The sequence below is a fragment of the Barbatula barbatula genome (assembly GCF_947034865.1).
Source record: "Barbatula barbatula genome assembly, chromosome: 5".
Classification (NCBI taxonomy): Eukaryota; Metazoa; Chordata; class Actinopteri; order Cypriniformes; family Nemacheilidae; genus Barbatula; species Barbatula barbatula.
Window position 1 is genome coordinate 18779459 of NC_136769.1, and position 23865 is coordinate 18803323.

The 23865-nt window shown below is 38.5% G+C and overlaps 4 protein-coding genes across 4 annotated transcripts; all 4 read right to left on the minus strand.

Annotated features, from left to right (window-relative positions):
- Window positions 1-191: 191 nt before the first annotated feature.
- xab2 (XPA binding protein 2) lies at window positions 192-6855 on the minus strand. Its single transcript, XM_079456884.1, has 19 exons — window positions 6605-6855; window positions 6153-6301; window positions 5945-6068; window positions 5666-5863; window positions 5418-5552; window positions 4900-5064; window positions 4664-4808; window positions 4431-4582; window positions 4226-4345; window positions 3990-4121; window positions 3725-3856; window positions 3501-3614; window positions 2934-3096; window positions 2230-2420; window positions 2007-2129; window positions 1761-1923; window positions 1553-1679; window positions 1261-1367; window positions 192-1171 (listed from the first exon to the last, which is right to left on the minus strand). The coding sequence occupies exons 1-19, from the start codon at window positions 6638-6640 to the stop codon at window positions 1110-1112; spliced, it is 2538 nt and encodes an 845-aa protein (XP_079313010.1). The 5' UTR covers window positions 6641-6855; the 3' UTR covers window positions 192-1109.
- Window positions 6856-7109: 254 nt separating this feature from the next.
- Window positions 7110-11453, minus strand: LOC306893764 (uncharacterized protein). Its single transcript, XM_079455791.1, has 9 exons — window positions 11207-11453; window positions 10717-11094; window positions 10437-10610; window positions 9592-9697; window positions 9322-9482; window positions 8802-8960; window positions 7995-8327; window positions 7869-7907; window positions 7110-7798 (listed from the first exon to the last, which is right to left on the minus strand). Exons 2-9 carry the CDS (start codon window positions 10825-10827, stop codon window positions 7397-7399), a joined length of 1485 nt encoding a protein of 494 aa, XP_079311917.1. The 5' UTR covers window positions 10828-11094; window positions 11207-11453; the 3' UTR covers window positions 7110-7396.
- A 534-nt stretch (window positions 11454-11987) lies between these two features.
- Window positions 11988-21228, minus strand: stxbp2 (syntaxin binding protein 2). The gene is made up of 19 exons (XM_079457606.1): window positions 20796-21228; window positions 20103-20152; window positions 19927-20008; window positions 19637-19713; window positions 18817-18892; window positions 18084-18187; window positions 17835-17989; window positions 17630-17714; window positions 16544-16674; window positions 16354-16461; window positions 16220-16277; window positions 15229-15294; window positions 15065-15145; window positions 13990-14131; window positions 13804-13910; window positions 13625-13723; window positions 13459-13544; window positions 13175-13335; window positions 11988-13094 (listed from the first exon to the last, which is right to left on the minus strand). Exons 1-19 carry the CDS (start codon window positions 20830-20832, stop codon window positions 13024-13026), a joined length of 1776 nt encoding a protein of 591 aa, XP_079313732.1. The 5' UTR covers window positions 20833-21228; the 3' UTR covers window positions 11988-13023.
- A 309-nt stretch (window positions 21229-21537) lies between these two features.
- Window positions 21538-23672, minus strand: pet100 (PET100 cytochrome c oxidase chaperone). The gene is made up of 4 exons (XM_079455836.1): window positions 23365-23672; window positions 23061-23147; window positions 22688-22720; window positions 21538-22555 (listed from the first exon to the last, which is right to left on the minus strand). Exons 1-4 carry the CDS (start codon window positions 23389-23391, stop codon window positions 22466-22468), a joined length of 237 nt encoding a protein of 78 aa, XP_079311962.1. The 5' UTR covers window positions 23392-23672; the 3' UTR covers window positions 21538-22465.
- Window positions 23673-23865: the final 193 nt, after the last annotated feature.

Genomic DNA, 23865 nt, shown 5'->3' on the forward strand with positions numbered 1-23865 from the left:
GGCGTGGCCACGCGTGTGACCGCTAGCAGCAGGTAGGGTGGCGCTGTTGAAACAGGTGCAGGACAGGTATAACTTGCCCAGGAGCCGACATAATGCTGTTCATTTCCTTTGCGTCACAACGCTTAACTGAGATTTTACGTGGAAAATGATGTTTACTATGTATTGTTTATAACGTATTTCCTTTTAATGTTAACAGTATCATTTAACCTCGTCAACATGTTATTATGGCTGTTTAGAACAGAAAGACACATTGTCTTGAACACGCAATACACAAGTGTGTCATGTGCCTGTTACTGTACTGTGTTACTGTATGACAACTGTGTTAAATCCTGTTAATTATCCCCAAAATGTCTTTATTACAGGATTTTTCTGAAAATAATTTAAGAGTAAAGCTGGAGACATGCTAACAGAAACCTGTATTCACGGAAAGCCAAGTCACATGGTGAGTTAAAGGGACCTCTGTTGTAACTTTTTAAGAAGATTAACTTGCAGAACTATTTTAATCTAATTACGGAGGAGCGGTGTTTCTTTTTCTTCATGCTTTGGTTTTCTAGTTTGCTTTGTAGTGGTTAAGCCAACACACAAAATGTACAGTAAACATTTCCTTTTTTTCTGTTTAAGCCCGAAACCGTTCAGTACTAAAAAACCCATTAAAGGCTATACACAGAAGAAACCTTCAGGTAGGAAACATGTTTGCGTACAAGGAAATGGTTGCGGTGTTTATTGAGCAAATATGTTTTGTTTTTACTGTCAGATTCTTGAAAGCGCAGCTTCAGATGTGTGCACAAACAAAGGTCTGAACAGTGTCATTACAACTCTTACTTTTTCAGCTCCACCCATAATGTCCTTGCGATAATGGGCAGTGCCTTCAGATATTACAGTGTCACAATCTGATAACAAAAATGTTAAGGTCATTGCTCTTTAAATGTCGAAGATATTAAAGTTTGAACATTTTATTGACCGAATGCCATTTCAGAAAAATGAAAGCATAAGCATGCTAATTAGAGTGCCTCCCAGTGGTCTGAGACAGTATTGCATGACAATGTTTTCAAAAACAAATTTTTAATTCAAATAACTGATGTGCTGGTTCTTGTAAAATGTGTTTTGTTTCAGTCCTCCTTTAGTCCTCCGAAGACAGCAGTGGGGACAGACTTCTGCTCTAGCTGGACCTCTGCAAAGACACAAACTCAAGATGATCAGGCCACTGTCCTAAATCATACAAGTCAATCCAACGTCATCATCAAAATACCAAAAACTTACCATCGGGTTCTCCATCCTCTGCATCCTCATCATCATCATCAATGTCAATCTCATCTGGATTGGCTTGTTTGGCCAGTTCGGCGAGTTCGCTGCGAGAGGTGTCACTCCTGTGCAAACCAAACAAAGGTCAAAAAGTAGTTCAAGTAAACAGAACAATAGGAACGTCATTTTCTTAAAACCACATAAAGAGGGCGGAATCCTTTAAAAAGCCCTTTGAGTCTGGCTTTATCACCACGCAGGCATGGTTTTATTTGGTGGCCCGCCTTGGTTTAAACTAGGGTGCAGTACAGACCTGACGAAGAGGATCTTGTCTTTAGGTTTGGGTTTGTCCTGCTCGGCCTCTGCTGCCAGCTGCTGAGCCTTCTGCTCCAACAACTTCATGTCATCCACCCCGCCCTGCCCTGGAGCAAGATCTGACACTACAACACACGTGGAATTAAACAGTTTACAAGACTAGTCTTTACAAAGACACAAGTACAAGAAAGAAAATAGAATAATACCTGTTCCAGTGGTGGCCTTTAGCATCTGAGAGGACATGAAGTTGACCTGTGTGTTATAAGTGGCCTGCACACTGCGTTTAATCCGCAGCATCTCACGGATTGTGTCCTCATTCCCGTGGCGAATCTCAAACTCTTTCCAGTTTTGCCAGAAACGAGCAGTCATCTGTTTGTTGAGAGAAATGAGTTTGTCAACAATTCTGAAGCATTATTTAAGCTGTTTCCTTTGGATAGAATGTGAAGGGTTACCCTTGGATCACAGATCTGAGAGCAGTAGGAATAGATGGCTCTTGCTCTGTCGATCTCTCCAAGTTTGCTTTCCATATCAGCAAAACGCAGACACATGTCTCTGGAGTGCTCATCTGGCAGGACCTGCGGCAGAACAAAAACTCATAATCTGAGATGAACAGATCCACGTGGTATTCAGCATTGTCGCACGTTACACAACTATTGCAACTGTTGAACGGTTTACCTCGATGGCTTTCTGATAGATGGCTCTTGTGTGTGTAACCCCATAAATCTCTGCTGCCCGCTTGATGTAGATGTTGAACATTTGATGGCGCTCCCCTGGTTCTACAGCAGAGGTGGCTCTCTCATACACGGCCATGGCATGACGTGCCAGACCGTATTCCTCCTCCAGCTTAGCATACAGCAGGTAGATCGCTATTAAACACCAGAAATAAAATATGAACATAATTTGAGCCCAAAGCAGCATTATGGTAAAATACTTTCCTGTAGATTAAAATGGAGTTGTTGGACCAGCCTATATGTTTAAATAGTTTAATGATTTAAAGGGACAGTTCACCCAAAAAAGAAAATTCTGTTATCATTTGCTCACCCTCGAATTGATCCAAATTTGTATAAATGTCTTTTTTTGGTTGAACACTAAGATGGATATTTGGAATAATGTTAGTTACCAAGCAGATCTCATAAATAAATACTATGGGAGTCAAGATCAGTTGACATTGTTCCAGAAAACTTCCCATGTGTTCATCAGAACAAAGAAATCTATACAGAATTGTAACAATTCAAGGGTGAGTAGATGATGACAAAATTTTCATTTTGGGTGAACTATCCCTTTATTATACCAATGATATTTCAATGTATTATAGATTTTACACTGAGTCACAAAAAAATCCATTTAACTCATATGGTTTAATTTAATGTGTGGTTTACTTTTGGCGTATTTCACAGGGCACCCATCCAGAGCTTGCTCAAACAGATCTCGTGCTCTCTCAAGCTTCTTGCCTCCATATCGATCGATGAATTTCGTGAGATAAGTGTTCCAGATATCATGGACATTAGGCCATCTAAAGAGGGCAATGCCACGCTCATATGCCTAAAATCACAAAACAAATATAAAAAACATGAATCACAGTCAATTTATTGGAAAAACTCTGAATCAATGCATTTTCTTCAAAGTCCCAGTGAAATTAAAAATAACAATTCCTATTCCTATTGCCCTCATAACCTTCAATTGAAATCTGAAAATGCACTCTCGCCCTCTAGTGGGGATCTCAAATGACACAAGTTAGATGGGTTGGGTGGAGCATCTGTCAACTCCTCCGCCAGTTCACGTTTCAACGGCTGTTTTTATACATCCAATCAAATCTTGGTGAAAAAACAAGCCACGCCCACTACATTTCTAATTTGAAAAATCGTTTCACTCGGAATGTGTCAGAAAACAGAGGACAAAATCTGGATCACGGCAACTTTAAGAATCAAATAAATATGTGCACTTACCTTGAAGCTGTCCTCAAAGTAGTTGTGTTCCTCAAGGAACATGGCATAGTTTATAATAATCTGAGGTGTGGCGATCCTGAGATCAATGATCCGATCATACACTGCCTTTGTAGACTAAAAAAGTAACAGATCCATTAATTCAGTGCATAAATCGACACATCCACACTCACGTCCCCTCAGTTCTGAAAGTAAAAAAGAAAAACAACCAGGTAACAATAACATACCTGGAATGTGCCCAGACTTTCCTCTAAGTCTGCAAGCATGGACCAGACTTTAAGGGATTTGTACACTCGATTCTGCACTGGTTCAGATGAATCGAAATACTCTGCTTTCCTTGCCGGAATCGCTGTTGCTTTCTGCAAACAAAGCATTTGCTTTAAAATCAGGAATATCTTACTGATATGAGAAATCATGTTTCTTCTATTTTAGACAGCAAAGAAACTGACAAAAACACTCATGCTGGCGTGTGGCAGTTTCTTGGCATCTCACCCTTAGTATGCGTAGAGCCTGATCATAATTTTCATGTCTCAGCTCCATCTCTCCATACTCGCACCATATTGCAGCAAGATCATCCACCTGTTTGTAAATCACCTTGGTGGCCTTTTCAAAGATGGTCCGAGCCTTCAAGTTGAAGAGTTTTTAGAAATAGTTTAAAGAAATCTATTCATGAGTCAACAATAACGCTTTTACAAATCAAGTTTAGAGGAATTTGAAAGACTTCATACGTCATCCAGTTGTTCATTATCTTCATAGAATCTGGCGAAGGAAACCCAGAGCATGTGAGGCTTTCCTGTGGCTTTCATTGTGTCTACTGTCTGCACAGCCTCCGTATACGTGTTGATTATCTACAGAAGCACAAAACCAAGTCTAAACATCAGTAAGGCAGAGAAAGACATCAGCTGATTTGAGGACTCAAGCATTGTTTCAGACCTGTCGTGGTTGACCCTCGTAGAGTTTAACTCTCTTGTGCCACTCGTGAACATTGTGAGGATTCTGACGCAGCAGCACGCTGTTCAATAAGAGCGGCCGTCGAGTTATCAGCTGCTCGAACCGTGCCAACCGTAACTCCAAGTCAATGTCATCTGCATGGGAGACATCAGGATTCTGTTAGACCAACATCAAGGCTCATCTGCAGTAAGAGATCTTCCCAAATAAACACTCACCATCTTCATCCTGTCCCATTTCAGACGTGGTCTCCATTTTGGCGGCGATCATGCTTTCCTCAAACTGTGCGTAGCTGTCGAACACCTGGGTGAAATCTCGCACCGTGACTACGGTTAGGATGGCTTCCTCGTACACATCTCGAGCCTAGACACACATAATGACACATGTTCATTTTGTTTGAACTTAGGCTGGCATACGGTGAGAAGTAACAGATGTTGTGCTTGGGCATGTTTACCTTCTCAAAGTGGCCACTGCGGATGTAGTAATCAGCCAGAGAACACCACAGCTTGCCAAGCTGGTCAGTAAAGCGAGTGAGACCTCCTCGAATAATGGCACCCACGTTGAATGATGTCACCTTGTCTGGGTTTTGTGAGATGAGGTCGCAGAGCTCGTGCCAGAGCTGCAATTCAATTAGATTTGAATGAGTTTCGATTCTATTTCAAAGAAATGTCTGCGTTGTATTTATTCATACGTTTAATATCATATCTAATATCGCATCATTTACAGTTTGTGTCTAGGTACTGCTCTGACAATGCATTTCAAAATGATTAAGTAAAAAAATGCCCAAATAGGATTTTTGGGTTATGTGATACCATTAACCAACCATGTTTGGGTTAGAAATGTCCGCTTATCCTCCCGACACCTTTTATTAATCTGCAGCAATTTTGTATTTTATTTAATTCTTAATCAATAAATCATTCCAGAATATGGGCATATGAATAAACTTGCGTCTAAAGTGTAAAACCTGCTGACCTGATAATTCGACTTTCCCTCCTTGGAAACAAAGTTTTCATCATTGACCACAGCTGCCAGCCGAAGTGCAGCTTCATCCAGACGTCCAACCTTTCGTAAGTAATCAATGTATTCTTCTGCATTCTCAGGTGATAACTAAACACAGTCACAAAAAAACATTAGCACGATTACTTTATAAATAAGACAAAACGTTTCAGTATACTGACGTACAAAGCTTTACCTGTCAACCAGCATAATATTATATTTACCTTTAGGTAACGTCTGTAAACACGGATAGCCGTTTCCGGGAGAGGTAAGTTACGGGCAAAGCGAAGATTCAGGGGCCAGATGCGACCATGCTGGGTAACGGGCAGCGCTCTTAATGCCCTATCAAACGTCCGTCTGCTTCGCGTGATTTTACATTGAGACACCATGAACTGACAGTAATCAATCCATATCCTCGGCATCTAAAGAGACATTATAGAAGAGTTATAAACAACGGCTTCTTCCACGAAGCACAACTATACAACCAGAAGTTTAAACTTTGCCTTGTGCATAAACACTAGAGCTCTCTCGTGACAGTTGTTGACCTCCTCATGCGCTGGATCTGTGACACACCTGCCTTTCACCTGTTTCCTCCTCTCTCTCAGGTAATTGTACCATAATTTATAACTGGAAAACATTCATTAGAAAGTTAAGATCCAGCACTCTCAAATTGAAGAAACACAATAAGACTGTGTGTGTGTGTGTGTGTACCTGCCAGGCAGTTCTTTTAAAGCTCTTTCATAGATCATATTGAGCACAGGCTTAGGAGCATTCTGCTTGTGCTCAATGTAACGCATCCAACACTTGACTGAATAGGGATTCCTGATTATCTCTTCTTCATAAGCCAAATCATCTTCTTCCTGGAAAACACACATAGATTTACAGTTAACATGTGAATACAGAACGCAAAGATGAGGTGTGAAGTACATTACACGTGACGCTTTAGCTATCTACAGTTACACATCCAGTTCACTACTAAATCTGGTGATAACATAATTACACAGAAAACAATATTAACAGTTTATTGATCAATGATGTTTAACTTATATCCTCTCAAGTCAGTTATGATGTTGTTAGCAATAGAGCTCAGTTAGCATCCACGGCTAACCTAGCTAATAACTGAAATGAAAGAGAACGCTCTTTTAAAGGTTCGAAATACATACGAATATCACGTCTGTTTTTCCGCTGAGAGTTTGCATTTTGCCGGCCGCAGAAATATCGCTTTAATAACGTCAGAAACTTAAAAACACTTTGCAAAACAAACTCTTCCCAAAACGTGCCGCTAACGAAAAGTACAAAAGCTCCGCCTCTTCTGAGTGTAGTTGCTTCCTATTGGCCGACGCAGCTTACGCATGCACGCGACGCTGCGCAGACGGAACGGCCTACGACAAGTAACGCGAGAGTTGAATGCGATACGTGATGTCGAACCCAAACGGCCTCTAGAGAGCGCTGCTTGAATATTGTATTAAACTAGCGTGCGTGCATAGAATTCATTCAATTATATTGCTCAGTTAATTCAATGTTCATCGTTAATATGTCTTGTAATAACAATTTGTATTTGCATTTTAACAAAGTTATCAAATAAGTAAGACACACCAAAGTGAGCATCAAGTCGTCTGTTCATTGCAATGGCATGAAGGATTGATAGTCATTTAAACACGTGCAGTTATCTTACAAGAACTTTGTTATTTTATTATTTACAAGAGATTGACACAACAAAGAGACGTATTTGATCCTCCATCATACAAGATATTTCTAAACACGTTCACATTCTCTTGCTACATTGACACACAAATTGAATAACTTAACTTCCTTTAATCAGCAAAATACATTTTTCATAATACTTTCTCATGCAAACATTAAAATAAATGCACATTTCCATTTTATTACACAAATGAAGTGGAAGATAGCTCATATAAAACCAGCATGAGTGGAAATACTGAATATTGAGTCTCTCATTTTTTCTTTTCTCGATGTCCTTCTTTTTTCTCTTTCCTTCCACCACTTTTTCCTTTTCCCCTCTTAGGTTCCCTGTTCATGTTTCCTCTTTCCTGTCCGTTGTTCTGTTGCAGTTGAGCCGTGTGGACTCTCTGGATCAGAGAGAAATAATCCTCATGCGGGCTCATGGGACTAGTCACATTTACTCGGTTTGGAGAAGATGATCTTTCCCTTTCATGTCCGGCAGGAGACCTGTGAGGAGATGCAGACCTGGAGGGATGTTTTTTGGGTGGATTCGTATTGAAGGAGACGGGTCTGCCGGGTTTGGGGTTGAGCGGAAGCACAAGTGTTTCTCCTGGCTGTCCAACTGTGAGAAAGACTTCGGGTAATAGACACGGCTGAATGTTTGTTCCATGCGCCTAAAGGGAAACCAACAATGAATCATAACTACTCAGTATTTCTTTTTGGTTTTGTGGATGTTAAACTTACTTCATGTGGGGGGAAACGCATGGAAATTTGAAATGTTATCTGTAAAACAGAAAGATTATAATTCTTATAATTCTTCTATCAAACAATAGACATAAATATTAGCTGAAAGTGTTGTCAATGTCACACCTGCACGGGCATGTCATCATACAGTAGCCTTTGCTCATCTGACCCAGGGCCATATGATCTGAGGAGAGGCTCGACAGGTGAGTCACGGAGCATCAGGGTGGGAGAAGTCGATCTGGAAGGAGCTTTTGGGGGTACAGCCGGTGACGCGGGAGTCAGGCAGATCTGAGGGGCGGATGCTTTTTGTTGTATACCCATGGGTGTAGTGTTGGGAGTCTTTATAGTGGAAGAACTATATTTGCTGGGTTCAAATGAGCATCGCTGGTCATCCATTCGACTTTGCTGTAGATTATGGACGAGAGAGAAAAACTGGTCCTGATCAAAACAGTTCTGTTCCTGAGGAAAAAGAAATGCATCAAATGTAGTAGGAGGAGGTTTATTGTTCTTGATGTTTGCAGTAAAGCATCTTCCATAATTCTGTTATTTTGGATATTTGTGTGAATTTCAGGTTGTTTTTTATTGTGAAATCAGCATTTATATGAGTCTTTCGAGATGTCTCTTTGTTAATGTTTGAATCCGGCTCTATGCACAGCAACAACATCAAAGCTTTAGATATATCTCATGTAAACTAAACCGTCGGATCTGGTGTGTCCAGGGTCAATAGACACGTTTTATTCCACACAGTTAAATAAGCAACACATTAGTAAGATCGAATTCATTACAGTTAGTTATTGCGTTAGGTGTCATGCATTTTTAGGTATCACGAGTAACCAATTTTATTGCGTTTATTAATTGATAGATTCAAGAATCATCCAAAGAATCAGCTTTTTCGCTGATAGGTGCTAGATTTGTTTTGTGAAGTTTGCCCACCTCTGAGACCGGACCGAATGATGCTGATCTCCCGGGCAACCCTGATTCAGATGGAGGGACAATCTGGGATACGGGTCGAGAGTGAGACTTTCTCGGGGGGGCTGGGGACCCCAGCTGGATTTGAGGAGCAGAGCAGCGTTGATCATCTATCCGAGAGCCCTGCCAAAGAGAAAACAAATCGATAGTGCACATAGTGTTATCACAGAATGCTTTTACTTTAATGATACGTTAATGATGATCTGTCCAGGTTTCTATTTCTGTGCAACAACAGATCTCTTAATGGGGATTGTGATCTTAAAATAACCCACTTATTGCTGGACTGAATTTGCTCTATAAAAAAAGCAAATGAAAACTAAATAAATATTATACAGTGTTTTCAATAGTCGTATCACAATAAAGAACTGTTTTATGAAGTGCTTCGAATCATTTCACCTCTGTAAAGAACAGTCCCAAACTCGAATGGCTTTTGAATGTATAATGTGACCCTTTCAATAGGAGAGTATTTAAGAACCTGACCCACCTGTATTCTGGAGACGATATTGAAGAGTTGATCAGATTCCTGGCCAGTAACACCAGTGGATTGTAGTATTTCTGGAAGCAGTTTAATGGTTGCTCGCTGGTCGTCCAACCGTCGATTTTGGGTATTAGCAATAAGAGTAAAAAACTGCTCAGCCTCTTGATCTGTTTGGAAGATAAAGATTAGAAACACAAACTGGATTGCCGGTTGATGTTTTTTCTCTTTTAAATAAAGTAATTTGGAATGATAGTAATGGATTTCATTAGGATTAACCTGATGGCCTGGATGAATGTGATTGGGGATTGATCGAGCAGCGTTGTTTGTCAATACTTCCACGCTGTTCTCGACTCACTAGACAGAAAAGCTGGTCCTGCTCACCCTTGAGGATTAAAAGACAGGATTACAGGGATTTACACTTTAATAGATGAGTGATGAAGGTTTTCATTTGATAGGTTATTTAACAAAACATTAATGGTTTGCATTGAGCGTTGTGAAGAAGTTTTACTGTACTGTACTGTATGTCACCGTCAATGCTATTGTCCTAGAGAGTAAAATATCAATCCAAGTGACATTACACTTATGTGGTTGCCAGAATTTGCTATGTTTTTCACTACACTTCTGGTTACCTGCTTCAGACTTTAAGGAACAGTTCCCCCCAAAATAAAAATGTGTTCATCATTTACTCACCCTCGAGTTCCAAATCTGTATTTATTTATTTGTTCTGTTGAACACAAAAAGGCAAGAATGTGGAAAACCGATATTGACAACGTTGCTGTTTTTTTCTCCCACTATAAGTCAATATCCCCAGAACTGTTTGGTTCCAATCATTCTTCCAAATATCTTTCCTTGTGTTCAGCAGGACATTGAACGTCATGCAGGTTTAAAAGCAAGAGTGTGAGTAAATGAAATTTTTGGGTGAACTGTCCCTTTAAGTCTGAAGCATAAAGTGGGTACCAGAGGTGTATCCCTTTAAGACCTCTACTTCCCCTGACATCAATAATTGTACATTATATAAACCATAGATCATTTATTTGAACAGAAAAGTGGTTCTGTTAAAATATCTCACATTACTCCAAATAGTTTATGGGCTCATATAAAGATAGCATTCATGAACTCACCTGAAAATCATAATCCATTCGGTCTTTGTCTAAGATTGGGCTGAAAGAAGCTGTTCTAGATGGAAGCTTGTTGAAGGAATCCGGATTATCACAATGCTGAGTGGGATTGCTGAGACTGAAGTTTGGTGACGCAGGGGTCAAGGGCATTTTTCGAGGGGTCCGTCTCCTGAAACTCTAAATGACAGGTGTTATTTTTGCAACAGTCCAGATATAAATACACTTGAATATATCTTCTGCATTCGTAGTTCACTCAATAAATGGAATAAGTGGAAATACTCACATGACCGCCGCTGACCATGTTACAGATGTGATCAAAGCTTGTCTTCAATGTATTTGTTTCTTTCTGCTCTTTGATGGCGAATGCCTTCATTCCCGGTAATGAAGTGAGCATCACCCGCTGGTCATCTAATCTGTGGCTCTGACTGTTCACCAGAAGCTGGTAAATGTCATCAGGATCTAATGAAGTAGCATTTGAAATGAGATGAAAACGTCAATGACAGATAAAAAAAAGCATCATTTATGTTGATGTGTGACCTGGGCCGCAGAGAGGGACTTGTTGAGATGTTAGTGGTCCAAACGAGCACCGCTGTTCCTCTATTCTTCCACGCTGACCATTACTTACAATGCTGACCAAATGGTTCTTGTCGACTGAAACGTCCTGAACCAATTTGATAAAGATGCATTGAAAAAGAAATGCACATTACAGAATAAATTACAAAACTGATATCTGAAAAGGATGGGCAATAGGAAAATAAAAAAATGTTAAATACCTCACTCATCTTGTCAATTCCCAAAGCTGTCTCGCCTAAAATCTTTATCTGGATATTTCTTTTATTTCTTCCCAAAATTGTGCAAGTTTCTTTCTATTAAATCATAAACAACAAGTCATACTGCCAGTTAAGACTTGCTGAGTAAAGATCTTGGTCGATCCAGCTTTTCTCTGCACTCAGATGATGCTGACAGAGAGGGAACGAATGCTTTCAGAAGACCGTAAGCATCAGCAATAAACCCCAAACCATTAGAAAACCTAACCAGATATCCCTTTTATAATCCCAGATAAAAGATGTTAATCCTCTCTTTAGTAGAGTGATCATCTTTAATGAAGAGAAACTAAAATCCTTTGAGCATCAGTATCTCCGATCGACAGAGATCGACTCACGCCATCAGCCTGTGTTTAGACCAGAACCCATTAGTGGATTTCTGAATATGTGCAGACAACAGCGTTAACCCCCTAGTCTGTAAAACCTGGATTAAATATGTATATGTGATTGTTGTTTTTAACCTTCATTTATATTTATTAGGGATTTTTTGTATGTTATTTATTCAAATCATTTAAATAATTAACTTGAATTGTTTTTACTTGAATACAATTTAACATTAGACACGAGGCATTAGCAATAAATAATAATTGTATAAAAACATACCATTTCATGCATTCTTGCAACTTACAGTATAAGACGTGAAACACATTGTTTTGAGTGAAACTTTACATAAAAGTTCATTTGTTTCATACAACAATTCTAAGTTTTAAAATGAAGAATAACGCAAAGTCAGTTTGCCATTAGCACATTTTATTTGACCAGTTCTGAAACTATTATTTTGGGCAAACTGTATACCATCAAACGCATGGCTCCCTATTACAAAAGTGTTTATTTGAACTGAACTTATTTTAGTATGTGAGAAGAGAGCAGACGACTATATAAGACACATGCAACCAGCACATCTCTGTTGTCTGGGACAGTGTTCAGTAATAATTTAGCAGTCTTTAAACATTTGTATACAGATTTTAGTTTTCTATAAAACAATATTGCTCAAACACACACGTCCTCAGTAAATGCTTTTATAGTCAAATGTACTGTATGTGAACTTGACCGACTCAAATCATCACACAGATATCTGTTCATATGCCTTTACCACAATTACACAACGGAAATGTGCAAAGATGATGTATATGTAAAGTTTATTTATAATAGTTAACAAAAAGACGGAGAGGCCCAATAGACAGTCCCCAATCTGTGAGAACGTAACAATAAAAGAAGAAAGTGCACAAGTTTATAGCAGGATAAACACAAAGGCCGCTATCACTCAAACAGAGACAGATAACTCCGAATCAAGCAAAACTACAAACAGAAATATCTGCTTTTCTGCATGTTACAAACATGTCTATCATAGTTATAAAGGAACGTGGACGTTTTACAGTTAAAGGCGGGTGTGAGATAAAACCATCATAATAAACAAAGCAGTCAATACACAGTGTCTCACAATCCAGTCTCTTCCAGCGTGTCTTGAGGTCTATACGTCTTCACATAATCAGAACTGATATTTATACAGGCAAGATTTTATCCACATATTTCCATTATTAAAGCATTTTCACATATATTTTCGTTTATATTAAATATCAGTGTAATAACGGCATTTATATATACACGTATGCCACCAGTTCAGCCTAGCCAGATAAAATAACTACTTTACTTTAGAAGACAGCAAATAAGATCAGCAGGTAATCTGGATAATGTGTCTTTTTGAGTGATTAATTCATACAATCCAAACTTCAATGCATCTGCGTTCACACGAGCTCATGTGACGGCTAAGAGGATGCTTGCCCCAGCGTCTTCAGATCATTCAGGAAATTAGTCGGAGTTAAAATGTGAGACGAGCCTGCGGTAGAAGAAAATATGAGTATACAGAAAAAGTATTGGTGGGTGATCTCTATTGGTAGGAATGACATCTCCTCTCACCGATCACAACCTCCCATTTGCCCTCAGTGGCACGGGTCACTTCATAAGCAGAGCGCATCTCAGAATGCGTCACTCCACCGATCACAAAGATGATGAGTCGAGGGCCGCTGTTGAACTCTGTGGCAGATCTGCTCTTGTGCCAGTGTCCAAACCGTGCACTGCTGTGGTACGATTCGAGTACATTTATGATGTTTAGAAATCTCAGTTTTGATTATTACATTGAATGTTTTGACATTTGACAGTCAAACTGATCCGTCTTTAAATATAATGTGGGGTGCAGGTACCTGACAGCAGTCTGTGTGGTGGTGGTGGGGGCGGGTTCAGACAGGAACGGCCACTGCTTCCTGTCACACTTGTCATCAATCACACTCTGCACAGCAGAGAGGATGTAAATGAGAACACAATCATTACATTCCTGTATGACAACAAACCCATTCAGTGTTTTCTGACCTCAATCACATCTTTAAGGATGGGCGTCCATCGGGAGAGCTGATATGTGGGCTCTGTACGTTCTTTCCTATCGGGCAAACTCTTACCGGCATTAGCACCCTAAAAGACACGACAGAGAATAGAGGAAATGCTTCAGCGGAATGAAAGCTTATTCTTGTGGTATTGAGAAATCATCTTACGCCAGTAATGATGGGACAGCCCAGATGCTGCAGGCTGGTGATGATGTCTCTGTCCTGCTGCACGTTTGCATGCTGAATGAGTTTGTTCAGATTCTCTTCACCAATGCCTGTGGGAAGATACAGTGAAATCACGCTTCTGTTTATGAGATGAACATGTCTGTCCCGCGTGAAATCAAGTTTTGATACCCTTCTTCTTGTGGAAAATGTAAAGCAGGATGATGCGGATTTTGTCATAGGGCTGGATCTCAGCGTTGAGCAGAACAGGGACGATACTCTTCATAGCGTCCTTGAGCGGCTGACCCTCAGCATCTGATCCCATGGCCAAATCCTGCAGAGAAACACACACATCCATCTCTGAATACAAGGACTCAAAAGCAAAGATAACTTGCAAGCACCTAATTTCTTCAAATCAGGTCAAGAAAGGATATTTTGAGGCACTGAATGTCGTCACTGTCCTTCTGAAACCTCAGATGTCCAAATTCACAGTTTCAAGGAAATAGAAAAAACACTGTGCTTCATAAATGATTTAATGTTGTCAAAGTTTAAAATCACTTTTTAATACTTTTCTTGGTTGGATATTTACAAAATCCAGTGACAAACATGAAGAGTGACTAATAAAACAAATTGTGGAGAGGAATAAAGAAAATATGGAGATACAGGATTTCAGAAGGACAGCCTTCTCTTAGCTGGACAGACACGAAATACTGATGGGAAGTTGACATATACGACCGTGAACTGCGATTTACTTCAACCAACATTTTAAACAGGATCTTTTAATAACGGGATATACAAAAGTTGTGTAATACAGCGCAGCTGTACACAAAATACACAGATGTTGAGTTATACAGCATTAACATTATTCCCTGAGATGACTAAAACGGTTTAATTCATAAACATGTGATATAATATTTTAATCAGAAACATGTAAATCCATCAAATAAAAGGTACATGAGATAATCTACCAGCACATCGTCATGTGATATGTACAAGGCTCTAAAGAACACATTCAGTAAGCTGGTTGTATTAGCTCCATCCAGTGTGATGCATTAAATGGACAGGAAGTCTATTATAGAAAGTTCCCTGGTTCTTTCACAGATTATGCAATGGCTTCCTGTAGGTGTGTTTTACTGACCTAGGTCATAGTTCTGCCCCTGAGCTCTCGCATAATACTTTTAGGATTTGTAACAGGAATGTATTTAACGCAATCTATTGTGTGTACTGTACATACAATAGCATTTATTAGCATGTAATGTATACTGACCTGCTCCACCTCACACAGCTTGTCTAACAGATTCTTGAATTTCTTCATGCAAGCATCAGCGAGGTTCAGATGAGTGGAGTACTGCCAAGAACACAAACAACACACAGTTACCAACATGACTTTTAAAGACTGTTAAAGACTGTGTTGTTTCTGAGAATTCGTACCAGGCTCAGCTCTTTCTGGTACTGCGGCATCTTCTTCAGCATTTGTGAGAGATCTTTGATGTTGGCCTGAAAAATATGAATGACTTTATAGTGATGTACAGCTTAAATGTAATAGTCTATACAATTAAAAAAAATACACAAGGGAGAAAAGGGAAATAAAATACACCGGAACACAACAAGACCAAATGTTGACATATTTATAAACATTTATGTGTGGCTCTTTTAAAAAACTTATTTCTGATTGGTCAATCACAGTATTAAATATTTAAATGTTGGTAAATAATGATCAACATCCCACACAGTTGTTAAAGTTTCTCGAAGTAGAATCAATGTATTTATACATAATTTATTTATGCATGTATTTGTTTATTCGTGCATTTCTATTTTTTTACATTTATTTATTTATACTCAAGTCGTTTCTTGTCCTACATATGTGCTCACTTTTATGGATGTAACCGGATAAAAATCGATTAGAATATTTGACGATTTAAGTCGGTTAGGATGTTAAATGAAACGCAATACATGTTTTGAACAGCAGGGGTCGCAGTGTGTTTACTGCGAACTTGGTAAACGGGATATACAGATAAATGTAACAAAAAAATATAATCAAAAAACAAAGTCTTTTGATTATATTAAAGAAACATTTGTATTTAAAATTAAAAATTGCTATTTATTGTTGTCATTTGACATATTTATTTATACAGATCATTTTATTTTACAAAGAAATTTGTAGGAAATTAGGAAATAATAAAATGGCACTTAATTTCTTATTTGTCTAAACTCATTTTGTACAAAAAATAAATAGTGAAAGTCGTATCGTGCATCGGCAGCTGAGTGAATCATTACATCCCATGTTTCTTCTGACGTTATTAAACTAAACTAAAACAATATTTGATGTCCTTTTATTTCCTAATTCACATATATTGTATAATTTATTCCATCAAGCACGGCATGACATCCCAGTGCATGGACGGAAAAAGGGCATCTCTACCTTGTCCGTGTTCATCCTCTTGCTCTCGCAGAAGGTGTGCAGCAGCTCGGTCACCTTCCTGCAACACAACATGAACCATCAGAACCAAACCACAGCAGTGCATTTCAGACAAATAACAACACGGCTGCTTTTACTTGGTGACGTCTGCGATGTGCATGTGCCGCAGCTGGACCCACAGCTCATCGTCCTCATCCAGCAGCACCTCCTTCTCTCTGGCCTCTCCGATCCCTGTAGTCTGATATCTGTCAGCAAACACATGTTAAGATTGACTGCTCACAGGTCACTTGGAAATAATCTTTAGGGTTAAAGCAGAAAATCACACACTTGTAAATGTCCTGCTGGACGTCTAGCAGATCGTAGACCATGGCCTGAAAGGTGAGCTCGTGCAGGATGGGAGTGATGGGGTCGTATCCACGGTCCACTATAAGCAGCTGGGAGTGAGCTTTATCAGTGCCCTGTCGAACACACAGAAACGTTACAATCACAGTCAGAAATCTGGATATTTATTCAATTCCTCCTGGCTGGTAAGTCATGTTTTTACTCGGCATTTAGTAGCCTAACGCTAAAACTGTTTAAGGATTGATCTCATCCAGAATAAAAGTTTGTGTTTATATAATATGTTTTTGTGTAGTGTTTGTGTTTATTTTTGTATTTTGAAACACATACATGTATATATTTAAGGGAAATATAAAAATGTATATATGTTTAAATTAATAAATATTTATATAAATATACATGCAAATATTTCCTAAACATGTTCGTGTACTGTATGTATATATAAATACTAAATTAATAAGCACAGTACACAAACTTTTATTCTGGATGCGATTAATTGTTGAACAGTCCAACTCGACACTGAATAAAGAATACCTTGAAATCCACAAAATTAATTTACTGACACATTTGACAATATTCCGGTATGTAACTTTGGATTGTTTTGTATCAATTATTTAACAAATTGCCCAAAATGTTAAAAGATAGACTGAAAGGCTAAGCTGTTTAAGTTGCTAAAATTAAAATAAGAACTAGGAGAACAGAAACAGAAAAGCACAAAGAGAAAACCAAATTCCAAATCCATGAAACACAAGCAGAATTTTGAGGCAAATTGTTTAATTTTTATTTAAATTCTCTAAAAAAGATTTTCATATTTCATGGATGAGAGTCAAAATTTCCATTACAGCACCCACCTGAAGCTCAGGAAAATATCAGCTGAGAGACGAGAAAATAAAAGAGAAAGAACAGTCCAGAAGACAGCGTAAGAAATGGCACAGCAGTCGTGAGTGTCACTTTAAAGAGAAGAATTTGAAGAAGGTGTGAAGAATACAGTATGTGTGAAATGTCTGGGGTGTTAACAAGACCCGACATGTTTAAAATGGTCTATTTATGCATTATAAACATTCCCCATCTTACCTCCCCCATGCTGGGATTATCTGCCTTATGTGCGTTCAGACGGTCCATCACCATCTCTGCCAGGCTGAAATTCTCCTTCGGGCCCCTTAAAAACACACATGTGGTTTACACTTACACTTCCTGTACACATCAAACTTACATTACAGCAGAAAGCTGAATTCACTAGAATCTAACAGGAAATAACGGTGGATGGTGAGGTCCGTACTGCCTGTAGCGGATGGCTGGGTATTCCTTCAGAGTGTCACAGAGAGTGGCGATCTGTTCGGCCATGGCCTCCATCATCCTGTTTTTTTCATCTAAATTAGCCTGATTTGGGCTGTAGAGCATGTGGAAGGAATTTGGGTTGTCCAGAGAAAACACCTTGGACAAAAACAACCCAAGAGATGAATCCTAACATGCAGGCAGACATTTGCATTTTTACAGAAACCGAGAGGAGCCATTAAAAGCTACACACCTGCGACTCGTACGGTATGAAAGACACATTTACTTCCTTCAGGGTTTTGATGACCTTGGCAAGCCTTGACCTCCCTATCTCAGCGAAAAGCCCATCTGAACAAGCTGATGGTAGAGTGAACATAGATGTGTCATTAACACAACACTGATAATAAGTTGCGAGCGTTTTTACTTCCGCATTTTGATGCATTTCCGAGTTAAATTAAAACTCTAATTAGAAAAATAGAGGGTGTGGCTTTCGACTTTCTCTGCGATTTGATTGGATGTATAAAAACAGCCGTTGCATTTGGAAATGGAACTGGCAGCAGACTGACAGTTGAAGGGGAGGAGTTGATGGATGCTCTGCCCAAGCCGTCTAGCATGCGTCATTTGTGATGGATAGTTATAACAAGGAGGAAGTGCATTTTCAGAATTTAATTAAAGACTATGAGGCTACACAATTTTAAAAAGAAAATGACCCACATTGATAAACTATTAACAATAAACGCTGCAGTAATTCATGAAAAAATAGGCATTGTGATTTTCCATTTCACTGGGACTTTAAAGTGACGGTTTCTTGTAATGTCAATGCATTTTCCCCTACTCCCATTCATGTTATTTCATTTTGAATGCTTTGGTTTGAAAATGTGGAAAATAGTAACAATAAACAATGAATAGGTGCATTCCAATTTTTTTACTATTATGCAACCATGTGTAAAGAATGAAATAGCAAAAAGTAAAACGAGTTATCTTACTGTCAGTAAAGAAGATATGAGCTGCTTTGTAAGTGTAGGCTGAGTCTTTAAAGTCATTGATCAGCGAATGAACAGACTGTAAAAAAAAAAAGATACTTTATTTTAAGACCATTACTTTATAGGTACCATACAATATTTGAAATGACTATAATAAAATATAACATAATACACTGCCCGTCCAATAACAATTCACCACCTGGATTTAACTAAGCAAATAGGTAAGAGCCTCACATTCCATTGGTGGTCTAGGTTCAGCAACGTTATGTGCCCAAAGAAGGAGGTCAGCTGACCACCTGAATATACTGAATGACCAGGTTATTCCATCAACAGGTTTTTTCTTATATGCACTGGCATTTTCCAAGATGACAATTGTGAAAGAGCGGTTCAGGAGGTACGAGACATCATTTTCACACATGGATTGGCCACCACAGAGTCCACACCTTAACCCATGGGTCTCAAACTCGGTTCCTGGAGGGCCACAGCTCTGCACAGTTTAGCTCCAACCAGCTCTGAACCACACCTGCTTGGAAGTTTCTTGTAATCCTGAAGATGTTGATTAGCTGAATCAGGTGTGTTTGATTAGGGTTGGAGCTAAAATGTGCAGAGCTGTGGCCCTCCAGGAATTTAGTTTGAGACCCATACCTTAACCCCATTGAGAATTTTTGGGATATCCTTGAGAACACTTTGCACGGCGGTCCAGCTTGAAACGATGCAATGGCCAATGCGTGCCTTTATGAAGGCCAAAGACGGTCCAACAAAATATTACCATTTTTTTGGACGGGCAGTCTATAATATAATGTATATAATAGGGAGTTCTGACCTTTGGCACAGGGGAGATGAGGTAAATGGCCTCCAGACTAGGGATGGGCTCTCTGCGTTTGTTAATGTCCTCCACAACTGTTAAGAAAAACACCTCGAATGTACTTTTCTTAATTTATGCAATGTTTTCCCAATGGCTCGAGCAGCAAACACAGACACATCTCACAACAAGAACTAGTAACAGTACATTATAGATAACCCAATATATTTGGAAATGTACAAGTCGATTCAATTCTCATTTATCAAAACACACATACGTTTCAATGTTACCGAACAAAGAATATAACTCACTAGTGATCCCTTCAGCCATGATGTCGGACATTTTACAGCAGGAGGACAGAATCCGCATACTGAGGTTATCAACGATAAGCACCTGAATAAGAAAAATAAAGTATTACAAAGAGATCTGAGCCCTTGTCAAAGATATAAATATATGATACGAGGTCAATATACTGCATTATTATTACCTTCCATTCTCCATCTTTCTTAATGCTCTTAATCACATCATTGATAATTTCTACACAAAGAAACAGAAAAAATATATCATCAAATATATACACAGAAACTACACTATATGAAGGCTATTTGTATTTCAATTGTCATTCTTATTAGAAATATTTTGCGTTCAGGTCTGTGAGACCCATTTTCATAAATGTGATTCAACATGGGGAAATTACAAATACATGTAAACATGATGATCAACATGCGACCTGTAACTGGGATAAAGTAAACATGATTTTTGGGTGGATTGATGTAAAAACTCAAATGCTGTGGTGGATAAGTTAAACATTTCCTGTGTTTAATATCCACCGTGAGGTTGATCATAAGACCACACACGGACACACGTTACGTTACGTTACGTGCAGATTTGTCTATATTATCTATATTATAGAGAAGTCTATATTATCATTAAATAAGTGTGCCAGGCAAACTTTTAAACTCGTGATAAATACATGTGAAAGTTTGAGTTCAAATAGCTTCATACGGAAGTGTGGTCCAAAATGACGTATCGAGCACTCACTGTACACCTGCTGTTTCAATGAATTATGCACATACGCCCATCACACCAGCACAATATAACATCATGTATAATGTCAATTATTACACTTCTACAGAGTAAATGTATTAACAACCACGGTTTGAGACCGCACGTCACTTACTGTCGTTTACGATTACTTTTAGTCCACTCGGGGCCATCTTGACACTTCCCTGTTGACAGATTTGCACCAGACCTGTGAAGCCAGAAATGATCGCATGTGCTCCACACCCTGATGGACGAGAAGGTCCGGAAGACCCTATTTCAAAGTAAAAGTCCTCAAGTACACAAAAGTCTTCATTCTGGTTGTCGAGGCAAGACTGTAGGCGAATAAATTCAACGTTGATCTTTTTTTTTTTACCAGAAAACAAGACTATCTAACATCACTGTGCCTCTCAATTAAATGTATCTTTATTTAAGAGTTTTAAAAAATAGTTGTAGTGGTAAAGTAAACAGAAATATGCTAAAAGAAATGGTTTGCAGTTCCAAACGAAGCTCACAAAGATGTTTGCATTTTTCTTGAATCGAAAGCATCTTGGACTGACTTGTTTTGTCTCAAGTTGCCCACCCGTAATGTCTATTTGTAAAGTATTTTCTTAAAAACAACGTAAACATCCCAATTTAACCAAGGCCTAGTCCTATCTTAAACTAATCTCTGTCCGGGAAACCGCCCCTTTAAATAGTTTGGACCATATTAGCTAATTGTCATTCTTGTTAAATTTGATAAAATTGATCAACTTGACCAAAAGTTTGGGCTTTGTGAGGCCTTGCAGTGCTAATCATGTCTGCTGCTGCCAGTACTGAGATCATATTTTAGTTTGATCGAAGCATAATGTAAAGAAAAGTGTACATAAGTGTTTTGTTTTCGAAACTTGATGCCATTCACATTGTCACATTAACTTTTAATTGAATGTAAGGTACATGTAGCACGTAATCAAGAAATGTAAACTAACATTCGACTGAAGTTTATCCATTTAAAATGTGAGGCAATCGGTTCATTCTTAAAGAGTTCTGCATATTTATGTTTTTTCCTTCCAGTCATTTAGGAGAGTTGTCTATTCCACTTTATTCCCTCAGGAGGCAGTGTTGTACAGGTTAACCAAAACCCGCAACAGGTTTAAGTCATCAATCCTACCCCAGGAGGGAGACATTATCCATCTTAAAAGCTGGTTCATACAAAAATGATTGTTCCAGACCTGTATAATTTTCATAGTTCTGCAAAACACAAAGGATGATATTTGGAAGAATGTCAGTAAGCAAACAGATCTCATTCTCCGTTGATATTTATTTTCCCAACTATGGTAGTAAATCTCTTTGGAGATCTCTCTGGTTACTGCTATCCTTTCTTTGTGTTCAGCAGAAAAAAGACATTTATACAGGTTTGGAATAATAGATAGATCTTTCATTTTTGGGTGAACTATACCTTTGAAGTAAATGCACAGAAGAACTGTGTCCATAGTCCACAAGTGTCGTCTCAGGGGTGTTTGAGCTCGCGTGACAAAAATCAAACAACTCAACACGATTAAAGAATTTCACATTTATATATCAAAGCGGTCTTATCACGGTCATTCAGAAAGCAACAAACATGTCAGACTACGTGCATGATAGTGTAGAGTGAAAACTCATATTTACAAATATATACATTTCCCCACCTGTTCACTAAATCATATAACTTAAAACCACAGTCTCAAACCATTAAATACATGGTTTGTCACTTATAAACACACCCACTACAGTGTTTTAATGATACACAATAAGTCTCGATTCCACGGTTGCATTGTGATAGATATGTGATCATTCCTCCGAATCCATTCCCATCCGCTTCAGCATATTCTGTTCCCTCCTGTTCCTCATGCGCTCCTTAAAGTCTTCTAGTTTTTGTCTCTGTTTCAGAAAGACAAACATCACTGTCTATGTCCAGAAAATGTGTGAATGCCGCAAACCAATGGAGTTTGTACGACATGCATGTTTCAAGCACTAAAACCATTTAATTGGTGTATCATATTAAAAACTTACATTCATTTTTTCATCAGGGGGGAAGATTTCTCTCTGAAAAATGTGTAAAACGTATTAGTAACAAGATATTATTTCAACTCTCAAGTCAATATATATTTTTACTGCATTTGTTGTTAGTAAATACATAATGAGTTTATTTATTTAAAACAGAATTGTTCATTGCTCGTCCGTGTTCCCTGTACACCAATGTAACTGATACAGATTTAGATTTTTGTCATTAACATTCAAAAAAGCTGTAGATAAAAGACCCTCGTTGCGAGGTGTTACGAAGATTAACGTCAGCAACTACAACCGAACACTAAATAAAACATTTTAAAGCCATTTTGCTCAACGTGCCACCAATAATCCGACATTATCATTTTAAAACAACAACCTTTCTTTTCACGATGTATTCCTCAAAATACTCGGCTTGATTTGAAATCCAAAACATCGCCACTGGAAAGGACAGATAGACCATCATCTGTGTACAAAATTATGCCATGAAATGAAAAGAACTTGACGGGTTTAAAAAGACAGGACGTAGTAAACACAGCACTGCTACATGATTAGCAGGACAGAACGCTTTCAGGCATGTTATGCTAACTGTCGTTACGTTTTTACCTCCATACGCGACGTTTATTTACATATACTTCATTTAAACATAAAGGTTTGAATAATTGTAAAGTGATCCAACTCACCCTAAAAACCTCTATTTTAACCCCCATGTCCTACAACTCGTTTTCAGGCATGTGGGCATTTCCTGTCTGATAGATGCCAAAATAAAAGTCCGCTGAAAATGCGCTGTGTCTACAGATGATTTAATAATGTAGATATTTAAAGTACATCTTATAAATGTGCATGTCGATTTCGTTTAAATCGTAACATGCAGTATCTATGGTCAAAAATCAGTTGCACCGCAATCTATTTGACCTCTGACGTCAGACGGCTGCAGGCTTATGAAACCGCATGAAATCACTGACCGGAAACAGACGCTTCGGCATGATGTAAGCATGCAGCAACATTACATCACATAAAACACAACCAGCGTCAACAACGTCTTACATCATCGATGCATTAATTCTATTCATACATTTTAAATTGTGCCTCAACGAGTGTGTGCTCGTTTTTCTCTTTTTGTTGCATATATATTTTGACTGGACAGCATGATTGTCATTAATGTTATTGTGAATACATTTTGG